This window comes from Coloeus monedula (genome assembly GCF_965178545.1).
Source record: "Coloeus monedula genome assembly, chromosome: 1".
Lineage (NCBI taxonomy): Eukaryota > Metazoa > Chordata > Aves > Passeriformes > Corvidae > Coloeus > Coloeus monedula.
The window spans coordinates 125,189,101-125,210,618 of record NC_138781.1 but is presented as its reverse complement, the minus strand read 5'-3'; the positions used below and the strand labels follow the sequence as shown (position 1 = coordinate 125,210,618).

Here is a 21,518-nt window from a genome sequence, read left to right as displayed (position 1 = left end):
GAAGAATGAGATCTGCTCAAAAACTATTCTGTGAACTGTAGAACTTTTTCCCACACGTCTGTTTTACCCATCTATTTGCTTTTGCTGCAATAATCTTGTGCTTGCATATTCCCTTACCTATCCCAAGCAAGCCACCACCTCCCTTTCTGGGAATCATTCTCACAACAATAGAATTTTGTGTTCCTTTCAAAGGGCTTGATTGAAGTCACCAGAGTCTGAGCATCTCTTCCTGACAATCTTCATGAAGATCGCAACGACATCATGTTGTGAGATTCTTAATCCCCTATTACATTGTTCAATTAAGTGATCAATGGCAGGTAAAAGGAAAAGCCAATGTCTTGACTGCCTGAAACCATGCATTCTCACAAAACCAGCTTGAAAAATGCATCTTTAAAGACATATTAGTTACTAATGGTTGGTTTACAAATGAGGCAAGAGAAATGAGTGAAAGTTCAGGTTGCTGTGATATGTAATAGCACATATAATAATTAGTTAGCAGACAGAGAGCAGGATAATCTAAAAGAAAGTTAATTCTGTCTTTTTTGTGTTAATTGATCACCGTAGCTGACTTGTCCATAGCTGCTGAAGACTATACTGCAAATCAAAACATACAATTTGTAGACTCGACAGGTTCTGCCCAACAGTAAGGGAATGGACTGAAAGATTTATCTTTGCAGCTTCTCTGTCAAAACCTCTATTTCTTTCTCTCTCCACTACAGTGGCAGCTAAGATAAAGTTAACCTTCATCAACTTCATCTTTCATAGGAAAGCTGGGCATTCTCTGGAAAAATATCCCTTATGAAGTGCCTTTTTCAACATTTCAGGTGTTACTCTGTTCAAAAACCTGAGAAGAAATTGAAATAAGTCTGAGTGTCCTGACTGCAGATTAATCCAACGTATGAACATGTTTATATGAGGAGAAAAAGTGTTTTCCAGAGTCATTTTATAAACTCTATATTTTTACTGTAAATTGTTTGAATCATCTGGGTGCATGTGTAGTAATAAATTAAATATTTCAAAGACCATTCTTTGGCATAAAAGCCAACCAGCAATGAACAGCCCATGCCTATGCTATTGAGCTGTTTTAAATGTTAGTGTGCTAACATAAAATCTCTCTACTAAGAACAAATTCTGGCCCAATGCGCTTCTCAAAATATGCCTAGGAATTGTTCTGGAGTATTAATGGCCGTGACAAAAAACATGTTAGCAGCTCTTTGAACAGATTTGAAGTGTAAATTATTGAGTTCAAATGCCCAGGAACACTCTCCTGGAAGTGTTTAATCTTTTACAGACATAACCCCCACTCTCAAACTCAAAATGTTGATGTTTGGGGTTTTTTATGAGCAGCAAATATTTATATAACTTACCATCAGAGTCTGACACTGCTGGCTCAGATGTCTGAGATACCATGGAGACATCTTCTGGCCTTTCTGCCAAATTATCCCCTTGCAATCTAAATTGTGGAAAAATGCAATGAAAACATTTGCAATCATATTTCATGGATAAGACACAGAAGAACATTATCCCTGACTACATACCCTGCTCACAACATTGACCTAATTAAAAGAGCAGCTTTGCTCAGAAGCCCACACCCGTGGTTCAGTCATAACTTCCCAGACTTGTCCAGTAACCAAAACTAGCCTCCAAGGAACAGCCAACTGAATCCTAGCTTATGCATACTTGTCGTATTTTTTAAAAGTCGGGGTTTGGTGTGCATGTGAAACTGCAGGCTTGCTTCACTACCTTCAAAAATATTTTAATTGAATACGACTGTACTGGATGTCCATGCCAATGTGTTGGCAGTGGAGTGGCCTTGGTGAGGAGTGGCTGGGGCTGCCCTGAGCCAGACACAGGTGGTTTCATCTGGCTCCAAAAAGAACTATGGCAGGGCATGGCTGAGCTCTTCAGTCAAAATGAGCTCTTCAGTCAAAATGGTGGCACCTTGAAGGAAACACAGTTAAGGAAGAGCCAGCCACAATGCCCCCACAGGGAACAGAACAGAAAGACTGGGAAACAGCAGAGGACACACCAAGGTCAAAGGAGGAGGTGCTCCACACTCTGGGCATATACTCCCCTACTTCCCTACAGCCCACGATGAAATGCCAGAGCCAATATCCCATGCAGCCCATGGAGGGCAGGTGAGTATGTCCAGGATGGACTGTAGCCAGTGGAGAACCCACACTGGAGCAGGTGAAAAGTGTGGTGAGGAAGGAAGGGCGGAGAGGAGTTGTAATGGACTGGCCACAAACCCCCATTCCCTGTCTCCCCTGCACCACTCAGGGGGTGCACAGAGGAGTCTGAAGTGAAGGAGTGAAGTTGGGCCCAGGAAAGGAAGAAGGAAAAGTGTGGTTTTAACGTCTGTCTTTTAGTTTTACTCATTACTTAAACCTATTTTAATTTGCAATAAATTAAACTCATTTTCCCCAAGTCAAGTCTGCTTTGCCCAATACAGTAACTGGTAAACAATTTCCCTGTCTTCATCTTAACCCACAAGCTTTTACTTCCGATTTTCTCCTGTCACCCTACTGGCTGCGTAGGGAACCGGCCCTTAGCCAAAGCAAACCCACCACAAGGAAACATATGCAAGAGTACTTCCTCCTCCTTCGTTACTTGTTAAAAGGAAAATACAGTAATGATGGCAGACTTTGTCTTCAGGCTTTCCCACTGCACCAGCTGACTGCAACGCCTTGACAGCAATTTATACAAATAATGCTTGTATCTGTTCTTTCAAATGAGCATCCCAGGAGTCCCACCATCCTTCTCCAGGCTCTTATGAATCCTGAGTACAAATTCTGCTCTGAAGAAATGCTCTGTAGCTCTAAATGCAATATAACTGCCATTTACATAAAGGTTATCTTACTTTGGATTTATTCAGACATGAAAAGAATAAGAAAAATGCAATTCAATTTTGTAAAGCCCAGGAATCATAAAAATGCATTGAAGTAAAACCTTGGGGAAAGAAATAACTTATCTCTTGGAAGAAAAAATGTTTCTTTTCACTCTGTATTCTTACCCTCTGCAGCTGTTTTACACTAAGCTTGAAATTAACCTTTGAAACCAAGTACAACCCCCTTATCTGCCCTACCTAAATTTCACATTTTATGACTCCCACAGTTATCTAATAGACATGGATCTTAAGTTATGTATTTGTTTGTACACCTCAAAACTGTTTTCCCAGCACCCTCCTCCCCCAATTACTTGATCTCCTTTTATTGCTCCTAGAATGATTTCTTTTTGATGGAAAGCTCAGTGTAAATTCATAGTGTTTCTTATCTAAGGAAGCAGTTCCATAGAAGAACACAAAACTCCTCAAGACAACAAAATGTAAAACTAGAAGCTGTGAACCTAATTTTGAAAATTACTTCTAGGTATCCTTTATAGTTCTGTACCTGGCTTCTAATGCTCTAGTTGCCAATTCTTTAAAAACCTAGCTTGTAAAATAGAAGCAAATAATTTTGTACCATTATTCTAAAGATATTCAAATAGGAGAAAACAAATTGCAAATGAAAAAACTATGCAAAAAAAGGAAGATCTCAAAAATCACATCATTTTCTTCTGGAATAAAACCCATCCTCCTTCATTACATACATATGCATGTTTACTGCAAGCACATATTCAATCTTAGAAGGATATGCACAAAATTGCAGGAACCAGAAGTGAGATACTCTTCTCTCCAGCCATGTTGGTAGTTCATTTATATTTAATTAAAAGGAAAATTACTCCAACCTTTTCTGCTTACATTACAGTCATACAAGAACAATCTCTAGAAGTAGGAGCTGCTTATTTTATCCCATCAGAATTTTCAAGATTTTATAACATGTTCCCTTTCTGAGCTTCAATAAATCCAAACCAGACATGAATAACTGAAATTATTCTCATCTTATTCTAGAATTTAGATATATTTAAGTGGTCTGTTGCCGCATGAAGAACACACAAAAAAAATTCTTTTCAATGTATCTAATCAGAAAATCCATTTCATATGATTTTCCTTTGTAGGAAGAAATGGCTGGGGTACTGGGTGGATGGATTAATAGGATGTTTGACATATTCGGACCTTATTTTCACATCCAGTTTTCAAACTTATTTATGTATTTCTTACATATAGATTAATATTAGAATAGATTCTCATGAAACTCAAGCAACAAGTCACAAACACTATTTCGTGCCAAAATAATTCTGTTACTTGGACTATTACAATTTCTTCTTCAAAAGTAATATTATTCATAAGACATCTCCACAGTGAAAAACACTTAAAAAGTCTTAAGCAGAAAGAAGTATAGTTTAGAAAGACACATAGGTTTAGAAGAGTTACCTAAAAACTACTATCTTACTAACACTTGATGGACTACTTCAGTTTTTAACCAAAATATTATTTCAGCTATTAATTATTTTAATGTCAGTCTAAATTTTATACCTGATAGCCAAAATTTTTTCCCATATCTGTTTCTAGTGTGATCTCTTAGAGGACATTGTTTAAGTTATATTAACCAGCTGCATGTTGGAGCTGCAAGAGCTACAAAAGCAAACAGCCTACAGGTAAACATTTCAATTTTCTTTGACCCCAAAATGCATTCTGTAGCGCTTCTTCCAAGAAAACTGTCAAGGACTTCAGGACCAAAGATATTCTGAATAAATTCTACAGATTCAGTGCAGAAGCATTATACAGGGTTTATCACTACAAACAAGCTTGTGGGTGTGGGAATCACAGTCCTACTGCCAGTATGATTTAGAAAATATGATTCACAGATTCACAGAATGGGTCAGGCTGGAAAGGACCACAGTGGGCCATCTGGTCCAACCTCCCTGCTTGAGCAGGGTCATCCCAGAGCACATAGCACAGGGTTGTGTCCAGATGGTTCTTGAATATTTCCAGTGAGAGAGACTCCACAATCTCTCTGGGAAACCTCTTCCAGTGCATAGTCACCTGCACAGTAAAGAAGTTCTTTCTCATGTCAGGTGGAACTTCCCGTGCATCAGTTTCTGTCTATTGCCCCTTGTTCCATTACTTGGCATCACCCAGAAGAGGCTGGATCCAGCCTCTTGAAACCCTTCCTTCAGCACTTGTGTATGTGGATGAGGCCGCCTCTCACTCATCTCTTCTCAAGGATGAACAGGCCCAGCTCCCTCAGCCTTTCCTTGTTAGAGAGATATTACAGTCCCTTAACCATTTTTGTAGCCCTCTGCTGGACCAGCTCCAGGTCCTCCAGTCTCTCTTGTCCTGAGGAGCCCAGAACTGGACACAGCACTCCAGATGTGGCTTCATCAGGACTGAGTAGGGTTAGAATCACCTCCTTCAACCCACTGGCAGGGCTCTTCCTAATCCACCCCAGGACACCACTGGCCTACTTGACCGCCAGAACACACTGCTGGCTCATGGACAGCTTGTCCACCAGAACCCCCAGGTCCTTCTCTGCACAGCTGCTTTCCAGCAGGTCAGCCCCCAGCCTGTGCTGGTGCAGGGGGTTATTCCTTCCCAGGTGCAGGACTCTGCGTTTGCCTGTGTTGAATTTCAGATGGTTCTTCTCTGCCCATCTCTCCAACCTGTCAAGGCTGGATGCAGGACAAATTCCTACCTGGGAACTCCTCCTGTGCACTAAATGTAGATATACACAGTTATTGTGCTCTCTGTCAACACTGTTGTTCTATGACATTCTTAAAATCAGTAGTTAGAGAAACTAAAGTAAATTTGATGTTACAGCAGAATACTACAATTAAAAAAACCCCAATACAGTTCACGTAATACTTCCAAGGACTATATGGGATTAATAAAAATAATTATAAACACTTAATTACAAGCCTAGGTACTTTCTAACATCATAGCCAAGGAGAAGGCATAAAGTATTCTGAAATTCAAGCAATGGAAATGCTTTGGATATCTCATAGTGAGATATATGCTCTCTAGTATTTGTTCTTTGTATAGACTACTGATCCAAAGTATGCGCATTATTAATTGTCTTGTACTAGTGTATAGTACAGGTTGTACTTATAGAGCCAAATAAAATTCAGAGGGTGATTGTCACTTACAGACAGAGAAATTTAGATTATATTTAGGTTAATGCTATTTTGACCTAGTCTTCCAGAAATGTCACTTAAATAATCAATATCCCATTCTATTCCTTCCTAAAATGAACCAGAAGAAGGGTTATCATTTTTAGACAAAATCTTTAATCCCAAATAAACAACTACAGGCGAGAGTTACATACTTACTGTGCATGTGGCTGGCCTTCAAGTTCTGGTGCACAACTAAGGACTTAATTTTAATTTTAAATATAGCAAACCAGAGCTGGATAACTGTGCTCAAATTCTGATGTTCCATAGAGGCGAACACCAACAGAAACTCAAACTCAACTTGAGAAGAAATCCTGAAAACCTGTTATTTCAAGAAAATACAAATCCTTCTGCTGACTTTTTAGTAGTGAAGAAAAATTCCTCCAGGCTCCAGGACAGTAAAGGGCACTCTCCAAGGAGGAGGGGGGAAATTACAAGTCTGAGCACTGCAGCTCCAGCCATTCTCTCTGCTCTGCCCTGTGTCAGCTAAATTTTGTTGAATCTGAATAAACACTGAAAAACATTTTGGTTTCTGTGAAACATTATTCCTGAAAACACGTATTTAATTGGAAAATTCTTGATCTGCATTGCTAAAGACTCAGCTGACTTCTTTTAGCTGAATATGGTGAGAAGTAGGGGAAATTTTGGTAAAGAATCCTTAAATCTTTCAGCAAAAAGAGCAGTAAAGTTGTTTTCATGATCAGCCAGAACAGGTGTATATTTTTAAGGCCACAGCAACAAAGTTCTCTGAAACACAGAAGTAGTATCATGTTTGTATTAGAATCTTACTTAAGGAGATTTTGACTTGTTGAATCACTTATTTGCCTTAAATTACTTCAAAGTAGGTTACCTATTCTCTTGAAAAAATCCTAACAAATACTTCCATGATTTATAGTTAGTTTCTTCATGAAGCAGTTATTAATTTGGATCAAAACCTCTAATATACATTTTGTAAGATTAATGAGTACCATGAACTTATTAACAAAAGAAACTTATTATACACATAACATGGTGATGTTCCTTTGGCAGCCAAAGGGAATTTTAGTCAGAGATGAGAAGAACGATAAATTTGACTTTTTGTACTTCCTTTTTTTTTCTGCTTTCAAATAATTTTCTTCCTTTCTGTAATTTAAAACTTCACATCTACATCTTACATCTCTCTCTGATAGCACTGTAATACTGAATTATAATTTCCCTAGGACAAATACATAACTCCAGGGAAGTTATAGCAACAGAGATCAGACAACAAAAGACCTGAAAGGCCCCACATGCTTTTAGGTTACATTGAATGTTTTCTTGCACCTTTCCCTAGCAACCCCAACACCAGTAAGAGTATTTCAAGCTTCATAATCATCTGTCCTGACTTGCCTATAATATGGTGAGTTTACTTCATTCTTTGTTCCTAAACATACTGATCCAAATTCTGATCTCATGCACCTTGACTTACTGACTCCACAAGTTCTGCACTCCTTTGTACTGCTGTAAAATCCAATGCTTTTTTAGCACCTAAATATAAAGCCAGGAATTTTTTACTTATTCCATTTGTTGTACTAATGTCTTTTACAAATATAAAAATATTAAAACTGTGCCAGAAAAATTCCTAGTGTATTCACAAGTACAGAGACAAAAAGATGCCAGTTTTCCAGTACAGACTGTACTGGTTAATATAATGATAAAATTATATGAAATAAATATTATTAAAAAATATACTGGCAAAAGTACTCTTTATCTGGAAAAATTCATCAGCCTTAGCTACACACACTACCTTCCTAATGAAGATTAGATTTTAAAAGAAGTTTATATGACTTTTAGATCAATGAACTCTAGAAGAAAAATGTCTTAGCTCTATCGGAGGAGGATCCTCTAACAGAGGATTGTGAATTTGGTGAGCAGTGAGAGTGGCTGCCACCTCTGAAGCAACAATAGAAAAGCTCTGCAGCATGCCACCTGGTTATATTAAGAAATCAGTGTCATAGTTTCTGTTTTCTCCATACACTAAAATACAGGAAGCATCTGCATTGAAGAGAAATGAAGCATGAGGACTATTGGATTATCCTGCAGAACATTATCTAGGAAGGCAGACATTTCCAAAATTACACTATAAGACTACATTAATAAATACAGATATTTAATACAATTTCTGAATAAAACGTAGGAATATAAGCTTAATGACACAATCAGCATGCTTCCCAACACAGATTTATAATTCCTTTAAATCCTCTTTAAAGGGGTGATGCAAGGCTATCAGGCAGGAGTATGTTGTTACTACCTGCAATTCTATTCATGCGAGATATAAAGCATTTGTATTATTTGAATTTAACCCTGATCTAAGACAAAGTTAATCTAAAATAACTTCATTTTCACAAATACCATTCAAACCACACCCTGTTTCTTGCTTTTGGACTCACTTCCTTAAGGACACTATTTCTCAGTGCTTACACACTAGAACACAGCAAATTACTTGAAAATTCCTAAACCAGTAGCTAAAAATGGATTTTGGTTGACATCCATTCTCCTTCTGCAAATTAAACACACTATTTTGCAGTCATTCTTGGAGATTTTTGTGGAAAGTTTCCATGTCACCAATAGATAATGCACAGCATAATGTTTTCAGCTGGTAATACTAGAATATGCACTTGCTGAGCAAAACTTACACATTGACACAGCCTACAAAATAATCTTTTTTGTGTGCTGTTTGCCTTTTCAAAATGTCTGAATGCAGGTCTTTGTGCCTTTAAATAAGTACACTCTGCAGCTATTTCTGAGGAGAACCAAAAGTGGAAATATATTTCCCAGAGTAAGGAATCCATAAAGAGACTGAATTATCTAATCCTTTTACAAGATGGGGAATTAAGCCATTCTTATGGCAATCTTTTATCTGCTGCTGGCTTCAAACCATTATCTCACAGGAGAAAAATTACAGTCTTTGTCAGTCTTTTCAGACTTAACACTCTTTCTTCTCCTGTGAACCATTTTTTCTAGGATTTATGAAAGAGTTTTGTGTGTGAGTGTGCATTTGTGTCTTTAAGAGCTATATTAAACCGCTATCCAGATCCTCAAATTATGACCAACAGGCTTCCCCAAGCTCACAATCTCCTGGCTTCCTCCCTATATCTTTTTCACCCAGAAGAAACTGCTGTGGCAAATACACATCACAGTGTTGCACAAAACAGAATCTATAAACATTGCCATAGAGAATTAACTTGCAAAGCACACATCAAAGAGAGCAAAGGAAAAGAAGGGAGAAAAGCTTGGTAAAGCACTTGTCTTTTTAAATTATTGAGGGGGTTAAATGGGTTTTGTAGAGGAAAAGAGAAAGAGATGTCTTGACAAGACCTACAAATGAAGGACAGAATGAAGAGGATGCTTCCCTCCACTAAATTGAGAGACAGCAGAATAATTTTCAGGAGCAGTAAAATAATATTAATTTCATATTCAAATATGCTCTTACTGCTTTCGTTTTTACTAATCAAGACTAATACATTCAAAAGGTCTAAAAAATCCTTTATATCTGCTGTTAGAATTTCTCCATGGCACTTTTAAATGTTCACAAGTGCACCAACCTGCTCAAACCAGTTCTCTCTTTCAACAGCCAGCCTGAAATAAAAAAAACCCCTTAGGTACTGTTGAACAATAGTTCTTACAAAAGATATTCTAGTGACACCTCATCAATTCACAGCATCTTATGCTGCACTCTTCCTGCATAACCAAAACCAGGTATTAATACCCTGTCAGTTAAGTTACAGCAGGGCTATCTCCAGATAAAACTGGTGCACTGCCACATCTCCAAAACCAGACTTACCATGAGAAGATGTATGTATAAGATGTAATTCACATGCAAATTTTATGTACCTAGTGCTCAAGTTTCAAGTCTAAGCCTATTTTCACTAACATGTAAACACTTCTCTTTCTCCAAACAAATGGAAGTCTTCCATTATTTTTATGCTGATTGACAGCTATTTAGGTCAAAAACAACAAGTCTACCCCATATGTGCAGACTATAAAGAAATAAAATAGCTGTTAAATCTAACACATAGGGAAATACATCATCTGAAAACACTGGTCACTTCACAGCTTACATAATTTTGGTAACAGATGATATTTTTATTTTCACAGTATTTTGTGGAACTTTCAATAGGACTGAAATTATTGCTTGTTGAATTTACCAAGTGGGAAATTCATGCAAAAAAAAGAGGGAGGAAAGAAGTCTGATCTTCCCAAGATTTCTGTCTAATCACTTCATGTAAATCTCCTGTCTTACGTCGTTCCCTTCCCAAGACACTGTTAAGATTTTGAAAATAGAGAGACTTTGGCCATTCTTCCAAAACACACATTCATTGTGAGTTTGTCATGAAACTAATTAAGGTCTAGGACTAAAATTATACTATCTTGTGCATTTCAGAGGTCATCCATGAACCCAAAAAGTAATCTGAAATCACACAGATATTCTCCATTTTGCATACAGTAAGATGTTCTAAAGAAACAGAAGACAGTGAAAGAAACGGCAAGCCAGTGTGTTACTCTGACAATTTAGCAAGTCAGCCTACCAAATCTTGAAAATTTATTTATGGTCTCTGTCTCTGATAACCACTAAGGCTAGTAAAAATATTTTCTGAATGACTTTCTTCTTCAGTGTTTTTTCTCTTGTTTTGAAAGAATAGGATACTAAAGTGGTACACCACTCCAGGAAGGGAAAGATAAAGTGATTTTAGCTGTACTTAGCACTTAGAAAATCCAAAGACAATGAACACATTATTGTCGTTATTTATGCATCAAAATTGGGCAAATTAATCGCTGCCCAAACTCAGCTCATCAAAAAAGCGAAGTGAAAATATACCTTTTTTCTTAGCACAGCTTTTTTTCCCCTGTAATTATTTTTGGTTTTCTACTTTATAAGAAGTTCCAACTAGCCAAAGGAAAAATATGGGGTTTGTTCTCAATTTTCCAAAGTGAAAGGAGATTTTTAAAATTTATAAAGCACTACCATATGGAGTTTAATTTACTTGTTTGCCACTATTAAAAGGAAAAATATGCAAATAAAATATTTTGTTTAGGACAAAGTCTGTGAAGCTGGCACAAACAAACATGAAGAAAATTCAACTCTTTTAAACAAGGGGTCCAATAAAACTAAGGTTACAAAAAAATAGATAAAGAAAAAAGAACGTAAAATAGTGACCTGAGTCATCTGGAATGTTTAGTACTTTCTTCACTATAATAATAGCCACTTAGAAATAATACACAGTCAGATAATATGAAATGTCTGACAGGAAAGAAAAAAAATATGTGTATATAATCAAAAGTTTTGATATGATTTGAAGACATAAACCTCCTCAAAGTCTGTACATGAACACTAATCACAGAATTTTTCCACCAACATTCATTCTGTACCAACCACTTCAGTTTGGAAACAGGTTTTTTCCCTTGGTACTTTGAAGTAATTTGTTCCCAGATTTCAGGAAAATTAACAAACCAGAAATTTCTGCCAGAAACTGAGTCACTACACTGGCCTTACCACTACTGGGCAGACATACAAAGACTATTCTTTATGCAAATACATGTACAAAACCACACATTTACCTGTGCCCATTCCCCAGTATTACATCACAGTGTACAGAGCCAAGCAAGGGATTATATGGAGCACTTGAGAGATTATTCTTTCTGACACATCTGTGTATTATTGATTAATAATAATAATAATATTAGAGTCTATTACGAAAAACAGGCAGTTATTTTATATTCACTGTAATCAGGTTTTCTCCTACTCCCATCACCCCTCAACACTGCAGTTAAAGAGATGATTATAGTTCATGTAAACATACCTGAATCACCTTTAAATTAGCATCTGCAGATTTCCTTCACAGAGCAGTTTTGACAATTCACGTAGCAGCTGAGGAATATTTGCACATGCAGAACTTTTCCTGCTAGAATTCAATGCAGACGTAGTCTTTTATGATGTCACCCAGGCAGCACATACTGTTACATACGGTCAGGATAAGGGGAAAACAGTCCATGGAGTTTCAATGTCATTTAGTCCTGCATGCATTTTCAAGGTATTACTCCCTTTGAGGTGACTGATGCCAGAATGGCTCTGTTTGGGAAAGAAATCTTACAGTCTGACTTGAACAGCAGCAGTCTGCTGAAAACAGAGCAGAAGCATCTACTGTGATGGCTTAGTCTAATTTGGCAGAACATAAACCTAGACCACCTGCCAAAAAAATTAACCAGTAACAAAAGTTACATCCTTCCTTCTTCCAGGACCTATGCCATCTACAGGGGATGCCGGAAGTTGCCCCTTTCTCACCCTACCTAATCAGCCTCTATCCCGACGTTGCATGGTGCAGTATCCATTCCCTGACACCCTTCCATCCCCAGTTCTAGAGTTATTTTGGGATTACATGCCTGGACAAGGTAGGAGAACCCATCTCATTTCAAAACACAAGTCAGCCATGAAAATGGTTTCTGTTCAGGGAACACAAGGACAAACAGAGCAGACTATTCATAGACAATAAGGAAGGGATCTTGTACAGAGTGGAAATTGAGGAAGATCAGCAGGCTTCCTTCCTTTACTTGAGGAAATCTTCCAGGACCCCATTATCGTTGTCTGTTTTTTAAATGTAGTTTTTAATCAATATTTATGATCTTACTCATAGGGGTAATTAATTTCATTAATTTTTCTCTTTGTTGTCTGAAGTTTCAAGAGTGTTGTCTGATTACAGTGCATACAGTAAAATGGCTTTTTAACAGCAGTTTTTCCCTATTTACAGACATCTGCTTTTCTGCTTTTGATAGTTAAACTAGATTCACTTGTCCAGCTTCAGACTATTTTCTTCACAGCTCATTATCAAGTTTTCCACCAAATGCTTCTTTATGACCTCAAGTCTCATTAGTATTGCTAGAGCTTTGTGATACTGAGATAAAGCACGTCCATACAAACTCTAAGATTATAAAATGGTTGAAGCTAGATTAACACCATAGAGTTCCCCAGCCAACCAATTAATTCCTGTTCTTTTCTAGAGATATATGATGGCCAATTCAAACAACAGTTCCATAGTTTCCACCATTAATCTGAAGTTTATGACAAATTATAGCTGGCTCCTTCAATTCTTCTGTCTCCTCCCCTGTAGGTTCCTGGGCTGTGTGTCATGAAGATCTGCTCAAAGTCCAGTGGTGTATGGCAGTGAACTAATATGCGATTCTTAAATTTCATATAGTACCACACAGTTTATATGATTATATCCCAGGTATGCAGGGACATAGTGGAGACTACTGGAAAAAACCAGACTTAAAAAGATCCAAATTGTTAAAGAAAAGGTAACTGGTATATAAACAAGCTAACTTGAAGACTGTTTGGAGGACAAGACATCATGAGCAGGGTAACAATGAAGGTTTCACAGGCAAGGCAGACTGGCATGAGAATTTTTGAGTACTTTCTTCAAACTAAGTTTTCCAAAAATATCTATAATGGCAGCATACACAGAGCACCTCATTTATTCTACATTAACAGCTCAAGGATACAAGTTACTACACTTGAACTGTACTCCACATCCCATGGTGACAGTAAGAAAAGCCTCATTTTTTTTTTTTAATGTATAGATGTAATTTGTTTGTTTATACCTATATTTTTGATTCCTCTAATATGTTAAAAGGCCTTACTACACTGTCCTTTTGCTTTAGCTAATCTTAAAATATTAACTAATACATTGCATCTCAAACCCACATTTGTATGCGACTAGTGCTCCTTCCCAACATTCTTGTTCAGAAGCCTTCAAGCTTGTGGCACAGTATGTTTTCTATAATCCCATTTCTTTTTTAATCACATGCAACCCCTTTTTTGTATTCTATTGATGTTAAAAAGAATGAATGCAGCCCTTGCGCTATTAAAAACAAAAAGCTTCTTACTTTCAGGAATGCATTGGCAAGACTCCACAAGAACAAGATTTAACTTTTGAGCATGGCAGTGGGCATACAAGGCTAATGGGTGGTCCTTAAAAAAAAGAAAAAAGAAAAAGAAAACCCCCTGTAATTCATTCAATAGTACATTAATATTATCTTTTACCTTATGGTTGATTAAATTCTTGCAAAACGCTCAATGTGCAAATAACAATACAGATGAGAAATATGGAAGTGTTGTTTGGCTTTCACAAATTGTCATTTAAATCTCTATTTAACCCATACAAGTTTTTCTAATGTGTGAGGATGTCTTATGATTCATTGGCCAAACCTGAAATTCATTTGTTTTGCCTGTATGTGAGAAAGGATTCAGAAAAACATGTTACAGAATGAGTCAGTCTATTTTTTAAGTCAGTCAGACCAACTGTGCCCTTAGAAAAAGAAGGAATTATTACAACAATTTTGCTCAAATAATCCAAATACAGATCTGTTTTACTAGAAGTGTCCTTGCTAATTTTTCAGGCTAAATAGAAAAAAGCAAACCTTCTAAATACAGGGTGGGGGTTTTTTGTAGCCTTTTTTCTGTATCTATAAACCTTGTTTTGTTCCACCTTGTGAATGATGTCACCCCTTTATTTAGATGACTTAATATGCTACTTAACTTGCCCTGTAGTCCAAGAGCAGCTATGGGAATAACATTGTTCTGGGAGCTACTTCCCCTTTTGAAAAACCTCTTAAAGCTGTTATCCATCTGCATTTCGCTCATCGTGTGTGAAACATCTATACAGAAAACAGTAAGCTCTCTGTTTCTTACAGTTATATGCCAGACTACAAACCAATTTATACTCCAGTAGAATTAACCCTTCCTTTAATTTCTCATCTCCCTCTGGGAATTTATTTGTAGGAGGTGTTGTTTTTTTGGGGTTCTGGTGGTTTTGGGAAGATTGTTTCAGTTTTTTAAATCATAAGCTGTAAAAACTGATTTGGTGTGATAGCTTCAAAGAATTCCCCATTTTTATTTCCTAGATGTCTGGGTGGAGAACTTTATCTTCTTTAAAAATAACTGACCTGGTCTGTGATAACTATCTACCTATTTATTATTTGAAGATGATTGGTGAAATTATCATGATTGAAGGTTAAAAATCAGTTTCTAAAAAAACTTACAAGTTTGGGAGTTTTATTCTAGTTCAATTATGTCAATTCTGAGTCTCATTTCTTATGATTCACAAACAAATTTGTACTTTTGTCTAAGAGACTTAGGGCAAGTGAGAATATTTTCCCAAATACAGTGCCTCAACACCATTGCAGGTTTCCTCCACAATATAAACTGGATTTAGTTGGCCTTGTAACAAAGTTGGTTTTTATCTCTAACTATAGTCACTTCCATTTGGTATTCCTTTTTTGTGGTACAAAGGGAAGGAGCTAAACTGGAGCTAAATGAAGTCTGATCACAAGTATCTCAGCATGGAGTAAACCATTGGTTCAGTCCATTCTTCTCACAAGTCACTGTGCTCTCATTGTAGGAAGCTCCAGAAGCCACAGAAATATAAGACATATAGCTGCACCCTACTGCAGGTGGTTTTATTTGGTATACAAAATGAAACCAGCACTCTTATCAGGCTAAGGTAACCTACACATAGCCACAGACCTGCTCACTCTAATTCTCAAATAATGAGGAGGCTAACGATCTATGGCAAGAAAATGTAATCCGAGAAGCAGGAGTGTCCAAAACTTACACACTATTTTAATGACAAAGTAGGGTGGAACTTTGATAAGAATATTTGTCCTTTCCAAGTGGGATACAAAGTATTAAGCCAAATTAATTAAAGGTAGTACTGAAAAACTCCTTTGATTGTTTAAATAAACCTCTCTCAGAAAAGCTCCAATATACCCAAGAAAGTGGGGGAATGTCTGAAGGAGGTGTCATAGAAGGTAAATTGACTGGAGAGTAATCAGAGCAAAGCATTTAAAAAAATACAGCAAGGTAAAAGAAATCAATTATGCAAATGCATGAGTAAAATTCAACTTTTTGTCTGAGCCATGAAGCACGTTTTCTAACATTTGGAACTTTGCCAATTAAATTTCAAGTAAAAAGTCGTTATTTCTCCTAATGACAGCCAAAATACCTTCAGCAACCCTAATTTGCTAATCTGACTTGACAAACCCTATTATCTACAGAACACCACTGCCATTAATAGCTCAATTAATTTCAAATCACTTTGTACAACTGAAAAATGAGTAACATTAAGAGGAAATATATCTGTTTAATTGTAAGAAAAAGCATGCATAACAACTTATATTGACTTCTTTTTCAATTGTATTCAAACATGTCTACAATCAAATCACATAGTATTTATATATACACTGTACAGCACACAGGACTACTTAGAAAATCGAATATGAAAACACAAAAATATAATTTCTAAAACAAATTAATACACTACTAGGTTCTGTATGACCTTACATCAAATACTAGCCTTTGTCATTACAATGGAAACAAATGCCAACACTGAGAAACTGAGTCAGTGAGATGATCCAAACACTCAGACTAATTTTATAGAGCAGTATTTTCAATGGCCATATTACTGACTAACAGAAAATCTAATTGCTCTTGAAACCAAACAGGAAGAAAACTGTCTTCATGTCTTACAAGCCACTTGTTTCATGCAACTGTCTGTACCCACTACTTCAGCTGCTCCCGACAAAAACCCTGTGAAGGTACTGAAGGGAGAGCTAACTGTACTAATAACTGTCTTGAAGAGAGGAAAGGTGTCCTCAGTAAGAAGGAAGGAATGCTCCAAAAGAATGGATAGACTTTATCGCCTTGAAGAAAAAATGAGCTTCCTCACTACAGAATACAATAGAAATACCCATTTTTCTCTTTTGACTTCCCTTGCTCCTGATGAGATTGTGTATTTTTTTAATTCCTTCAAAGTTTAAAGAAACTGCTAAACTGCAACTAGAGTGAAAAGAATCACAGTCATGGTAGGCATCATCTAGTTCTTCACCAACTTCCTTAAACATGGTAGGAAAATTAATGAAGGTGTATAGGCAAAATAAAACACTGTTTTGCGTTCTCTGATAAGTGAAGTGACAAAAGGAATTTTGTGAGATCTTTCTCTCCCAGCTCATATTTTAGAGGGCAGAATTGTTTATTACAGGCAGTTAAAGAACAATAGCAATAGCCAAGGTTGCTAGGTTTGGCTCAAGATCTGAGCTGTTTGTTCCCTGGTGTGCAGGATTGAGAGAATATATAGTATCTCGGCACCTGCTGTTAGCAGCTACTTTAGGGAATTCAAAATTTAATTAACCTCCATAGTAATCCATAAAAGTTGTTATGTAAGTTCAGAACGACCATTTAGAAAACTTAAGGTTTCTGTATTCCTTACCTTTCTACTTGTTAAACCATGGACAACGGATGGCAGATGAAAAAATGTGCCACACATTCATGTAGGTAGTTGTTTGGAAACATTTTACAACATAAGCAATTTGTTTGTATGAATTGGGAAGAATCCCATGACTCGCTTGTTTGCTCTTTTTGCTCTTTTCTTAAAGCATAAGGCCACACTGCTGACAAGCAAAACTCTCTAGAATTACAAGGCGATCCAGTCACTGCTACTCTGACAGTGCTGTGAGCCGAAGTTCCCTGAGGCTCCACAACCCTGCTAAAGAGATGCTATTGCACGAGTGATTCATTATGCCTGTAGTTATGCTTCCAGAGCATCAGAAAATGTCTTGAAGCCCCTCTGTCTACATAAGTGCTTTAGAAAACTAGTAATTTATGAGAAAAATGGAGAAAAAAAGTAGAAAAAAGTAAGGTGGCATATGGCCAAACTTTTGACTTAATTTCACCACAGGTTGCTTTTTATTTACAAGCGGCTAATCCGCTCTCAAACTACACAATAGAGCAGCCATTGGCAAAGGCAGGCAGATAAAACTGGCATGCCTCTGTATTGTTCTTGTTAATCTGAACCATTAACAGAAGGGTGAGAAGGCTAGTTTTGTCATTTAAACAGGCTTAAATCCTTTCTCCAAATGAGCTTTTGTCTACATAGAAGAATTCATCCAGGAAATTTAAGGGGTTACTGTTAGTGTTGCATTCTCGAGTTGACTAAGCTACAGGAATACCAACCTGTTTATTTGGCCTTCATACTGTAAATGCAAAAATTATTTCCAGCTGTCAAAACCAAAAGAGGTTCAACCTGATTAAATTATTTCTCAGAGATGAAACAGGATGAGATTATAAAGTACTAAGAAGCAACTATTTGAAATCCTGAACTGCACCTGTGCAACTAAATCTCCATTTATACAGGTGCTTTTCAAATTGGATTTGAACCTTTAAATTCCCTGATTCATCCCCTGAAAAACCACAGAAGCTCAAATAACTAATGAAATTCAGAGACAGAAGGGCTTAAAATAGTTTCAAGTTGTGAAGTAAGGCCTCAGACTATGTTCTCTGATGTATTGTTGATGCGACATATCAAGCATAAACATAAGTTGCACCATTCAAATGCCAGAGGTGATAGGGTAGTCAGTAGCTAAGTAATTTTTTTTTTTTTTTCTAGCACAGGAGAGGTCATCGCCTGGCCCATAAGCACAATACACAGCCAAATACCTGGGGAAAAAATGCATTAGTTAGCATGATCTGGTTTTGTTTTGATTTTACCTGGCACATCTTGCACATATATTCAATGTGACCTTTGCTTGAGGCTCAGCCATATGAGCACTTCGAGTTTGATTGAATTTGCTCCCAGAAGATACCACACTTGTTACTCCTTCCATTCTGAGATCATCAAGATCCTCTGCAACAAGACAGAACGATGGGATGAACACATGGTTAAATTTTGTAGCAATAAAGGAGCCTCACCCGTAGAATCACTAAAAAATGGAACTGCTCAAAAATCAGGAAGAAAACACAATTACTTGCATACTAATGGGAAAAGACATTTGAGAGCATTTTTATTTTTTTATATTATCATCCTTTTATAAGGGATTCCTTTAAAAATATTCAGTATCATTTCCACATCAAACCATGTTGCATATTTTTAAAATCTTTATTTACCTGGTTCATTTCTAAAAAAACTTGTCATCAAGAGATGCTGTCCAATAGCAAGACATATTGAAGACAAAAATAAATTTTTTGAGTGTATGCTACTCCTCTGTGTTTTTTTCATCATCTATTCACTTAGCAATGAAAAAATATTGCTAAAATAAAAGTGTTCTGCTAAACCCAGAAAATGTGAAATGGACAAATATATCACATTGAAAGGGACCATAACATCCATACTTAAATCTACCATATTCCTGTAATATGGGCAACTCATAATAGTAACTGAATTTTCAGCTATTGTAAAATCATTCACATTTTAAAGGGAGACTGCAGAGGTTCTCAGGGAATTTTTTTCCCAAGATCACATTGGAATAGTGTAGCTCAGTCAGATTGTGAATGTATTCTCTTGGTTTACAGTCAGGCCATTCTTTAGAGATTAATCTCTACATTTTTTGCTAACACAAAACAGGCAAGTTCTCTATGCCTCATGTATCTATAAATACCAATTTTCAGTTGTTTATAAATTGATTAGACTTTAACTGAAATGTAAACAAGCAAAGCACTGGTTAGCTTCTATGAAATGACCGTATACTGACCATGTAACCACTCCATGTACTGACTGATGCATGTGGTTTACAGTACACAGTATGTCATCATCTACTTAAAATGTCTTTCAGATATTCCATACATATGTTCATTTTGTAAATGTAAACATATTTCATATCTTTACATTTACAAAAGAAACCTAATGTTAAAGGATCTAAATGAAGCAGGAAGTACAATAAGATTTTAAATCCCAATATCAGATGGAGAAAAGTCACAGAGAACCTTAAAATCAGAGGAGGCATATTAGAATTAATATCCAATTAAATTCAATTAGAATTTAAAATACACAAGTAATCATTATAGACACACAATGGAGAACCAAGGTGCTTTTCAGACACAAAAGAATGAGATACAATCCCCCAAATCTTTTCCTGAAATACTTCTCGTTGTCCTCTATAATTCATAGACCCTACTCTTACCACTGTGCTTCAAACTCAGTGAAGTGTGGTAAGATTGTCAGGATTATGTCATGTTAACAACACTCTTTTGGGCAGACACACATTTCAATATGCAACATTCAATAACAGCTAGGCTAAACTCAAATGAAAATTTTGTGACCAAAGTCCTTAAACTACATTTTCTTCTCTGTAATGCTTTATTTCACTGCTTAAGAAAACTCTCTTCCCCACCACCCCCCCACCAGCCAATTTGTTGCCTTGATATAAATTGACAACTGTACTGAAGTTTCTGTCATCATTTTACACCATTTCAATATATTTTCTGTTGAATTTCATGTATGGTTAATACACAAACTAATTCAAAGGACCTGGAAGGTTATATGATAAGAGAGCTATGAAATCAATCATCTATGAGTCATTTCAGAAAAGGTATTCTGTATTTGGAACACATTATATATTAAAATAAATACAGTTAAATTGTGCTTTAAAGAGGTGCGAAAATCTCCATATTTTTTAACAGATGCAAACCACTGGATGAATTACAGCTTAAAAGAAATTGAAGCATATGCCTCAGGCTTTTCTCCCACTAAACAGATGTGATTTCTTTAAATAAGGTTTTCTACTGCTCTCTGCTTGATTAACTTTTGGCTCTCAGACGAGTAAGTGTTTCAACAAAGCAATGATACAGGCTGCCCTCCATGATAACTTTTATGTTTGAATTTGTATATCAAACTCATGCCTTTTTGTCATTTTTAGTCAACTACCAGCCTTTTTCTCTCAAGAGAAAATTAAGTGAAAGTTTGTCCAAGAAATGTGGATTCAAGAGCTGCCTGTAGTTGTAGCCAATAGACAAGTAGGCAGAATAGTATGCAGTATTGATTTATTGTCACATGGTGTTAGACCAACAGCAGTAATGTGCACACAAAATGCAGATTTAAAATACCAAAACCTTACATCATATACAACTGTTAATTTTTCTCACGGAATTTTCATTGATCTAATTCAACATGGGATGGAATTCGTCCATGGCAAGCTACAAAAAGCTGTTAATAATATAGCTAAGCAGACAAGTATAACTCCATCTACCAAATCCAAAGATTAACTGTAGCATTTGATTTAATTTGATTACTGCACCTCTGCATCAGCATGGAATGATTTCAGTTTCTTCTGGATACCTCAGATTCACAGTGCAGATATTGAACTTTTTTCTCACTAAAGCAACACGGCTTTGAGAAGCTGCCTAGTGCAATACCCAACTGGGATTGGATGGGGATTTTTGAGTTTGTAAGCAAGTTTATATGCCATCTTCCAGATCAACCACATTCATTGTTGAAGGCCTTTAATTAAAAAAAACCCCAACAAAACGACAAAACCCAGCAGCAATAAAACAATAAATCACACAGAAGTTTGAGTACTAAACTCTGTATGTATGTGTATATATTGTTCATAATAATTCATGTATGCTTTGCAGAAAAATATTTGATCACAAATAGGAAAGTTATTAATATAAATGCAATCAATGAATG

General features: G+C 36.5%; 1 protein-coding gene across 1 annotated transcript in view; it reads right to left on the bottom strand.

Annotated features, from left to right (window-relative positions):
* Window positions 1-21,518, bottom strand: part of LOC309580624 (uncharacterized protein C8orf34 homolog) — a gene marked incomplete at both ends in the record, with an annotated part of 143,006 nt that overhangs the window by 23,719 nt on the left and 97,769 nt on the right. The window contains 2 exons of the mRNA XM_082294738.1: window positions 1,368-1,453; window positions 18,605-18,740. Coding sequence (XP_082150864.1) covers window positions 1,368-1,453; window positions 18,605-18,740 — 222 coding nt within the window. The remainder of the gene's footprint in view (window positions 1-1,367; window positions 1,454-18,604; window positions 18,741-21,518) is intronic.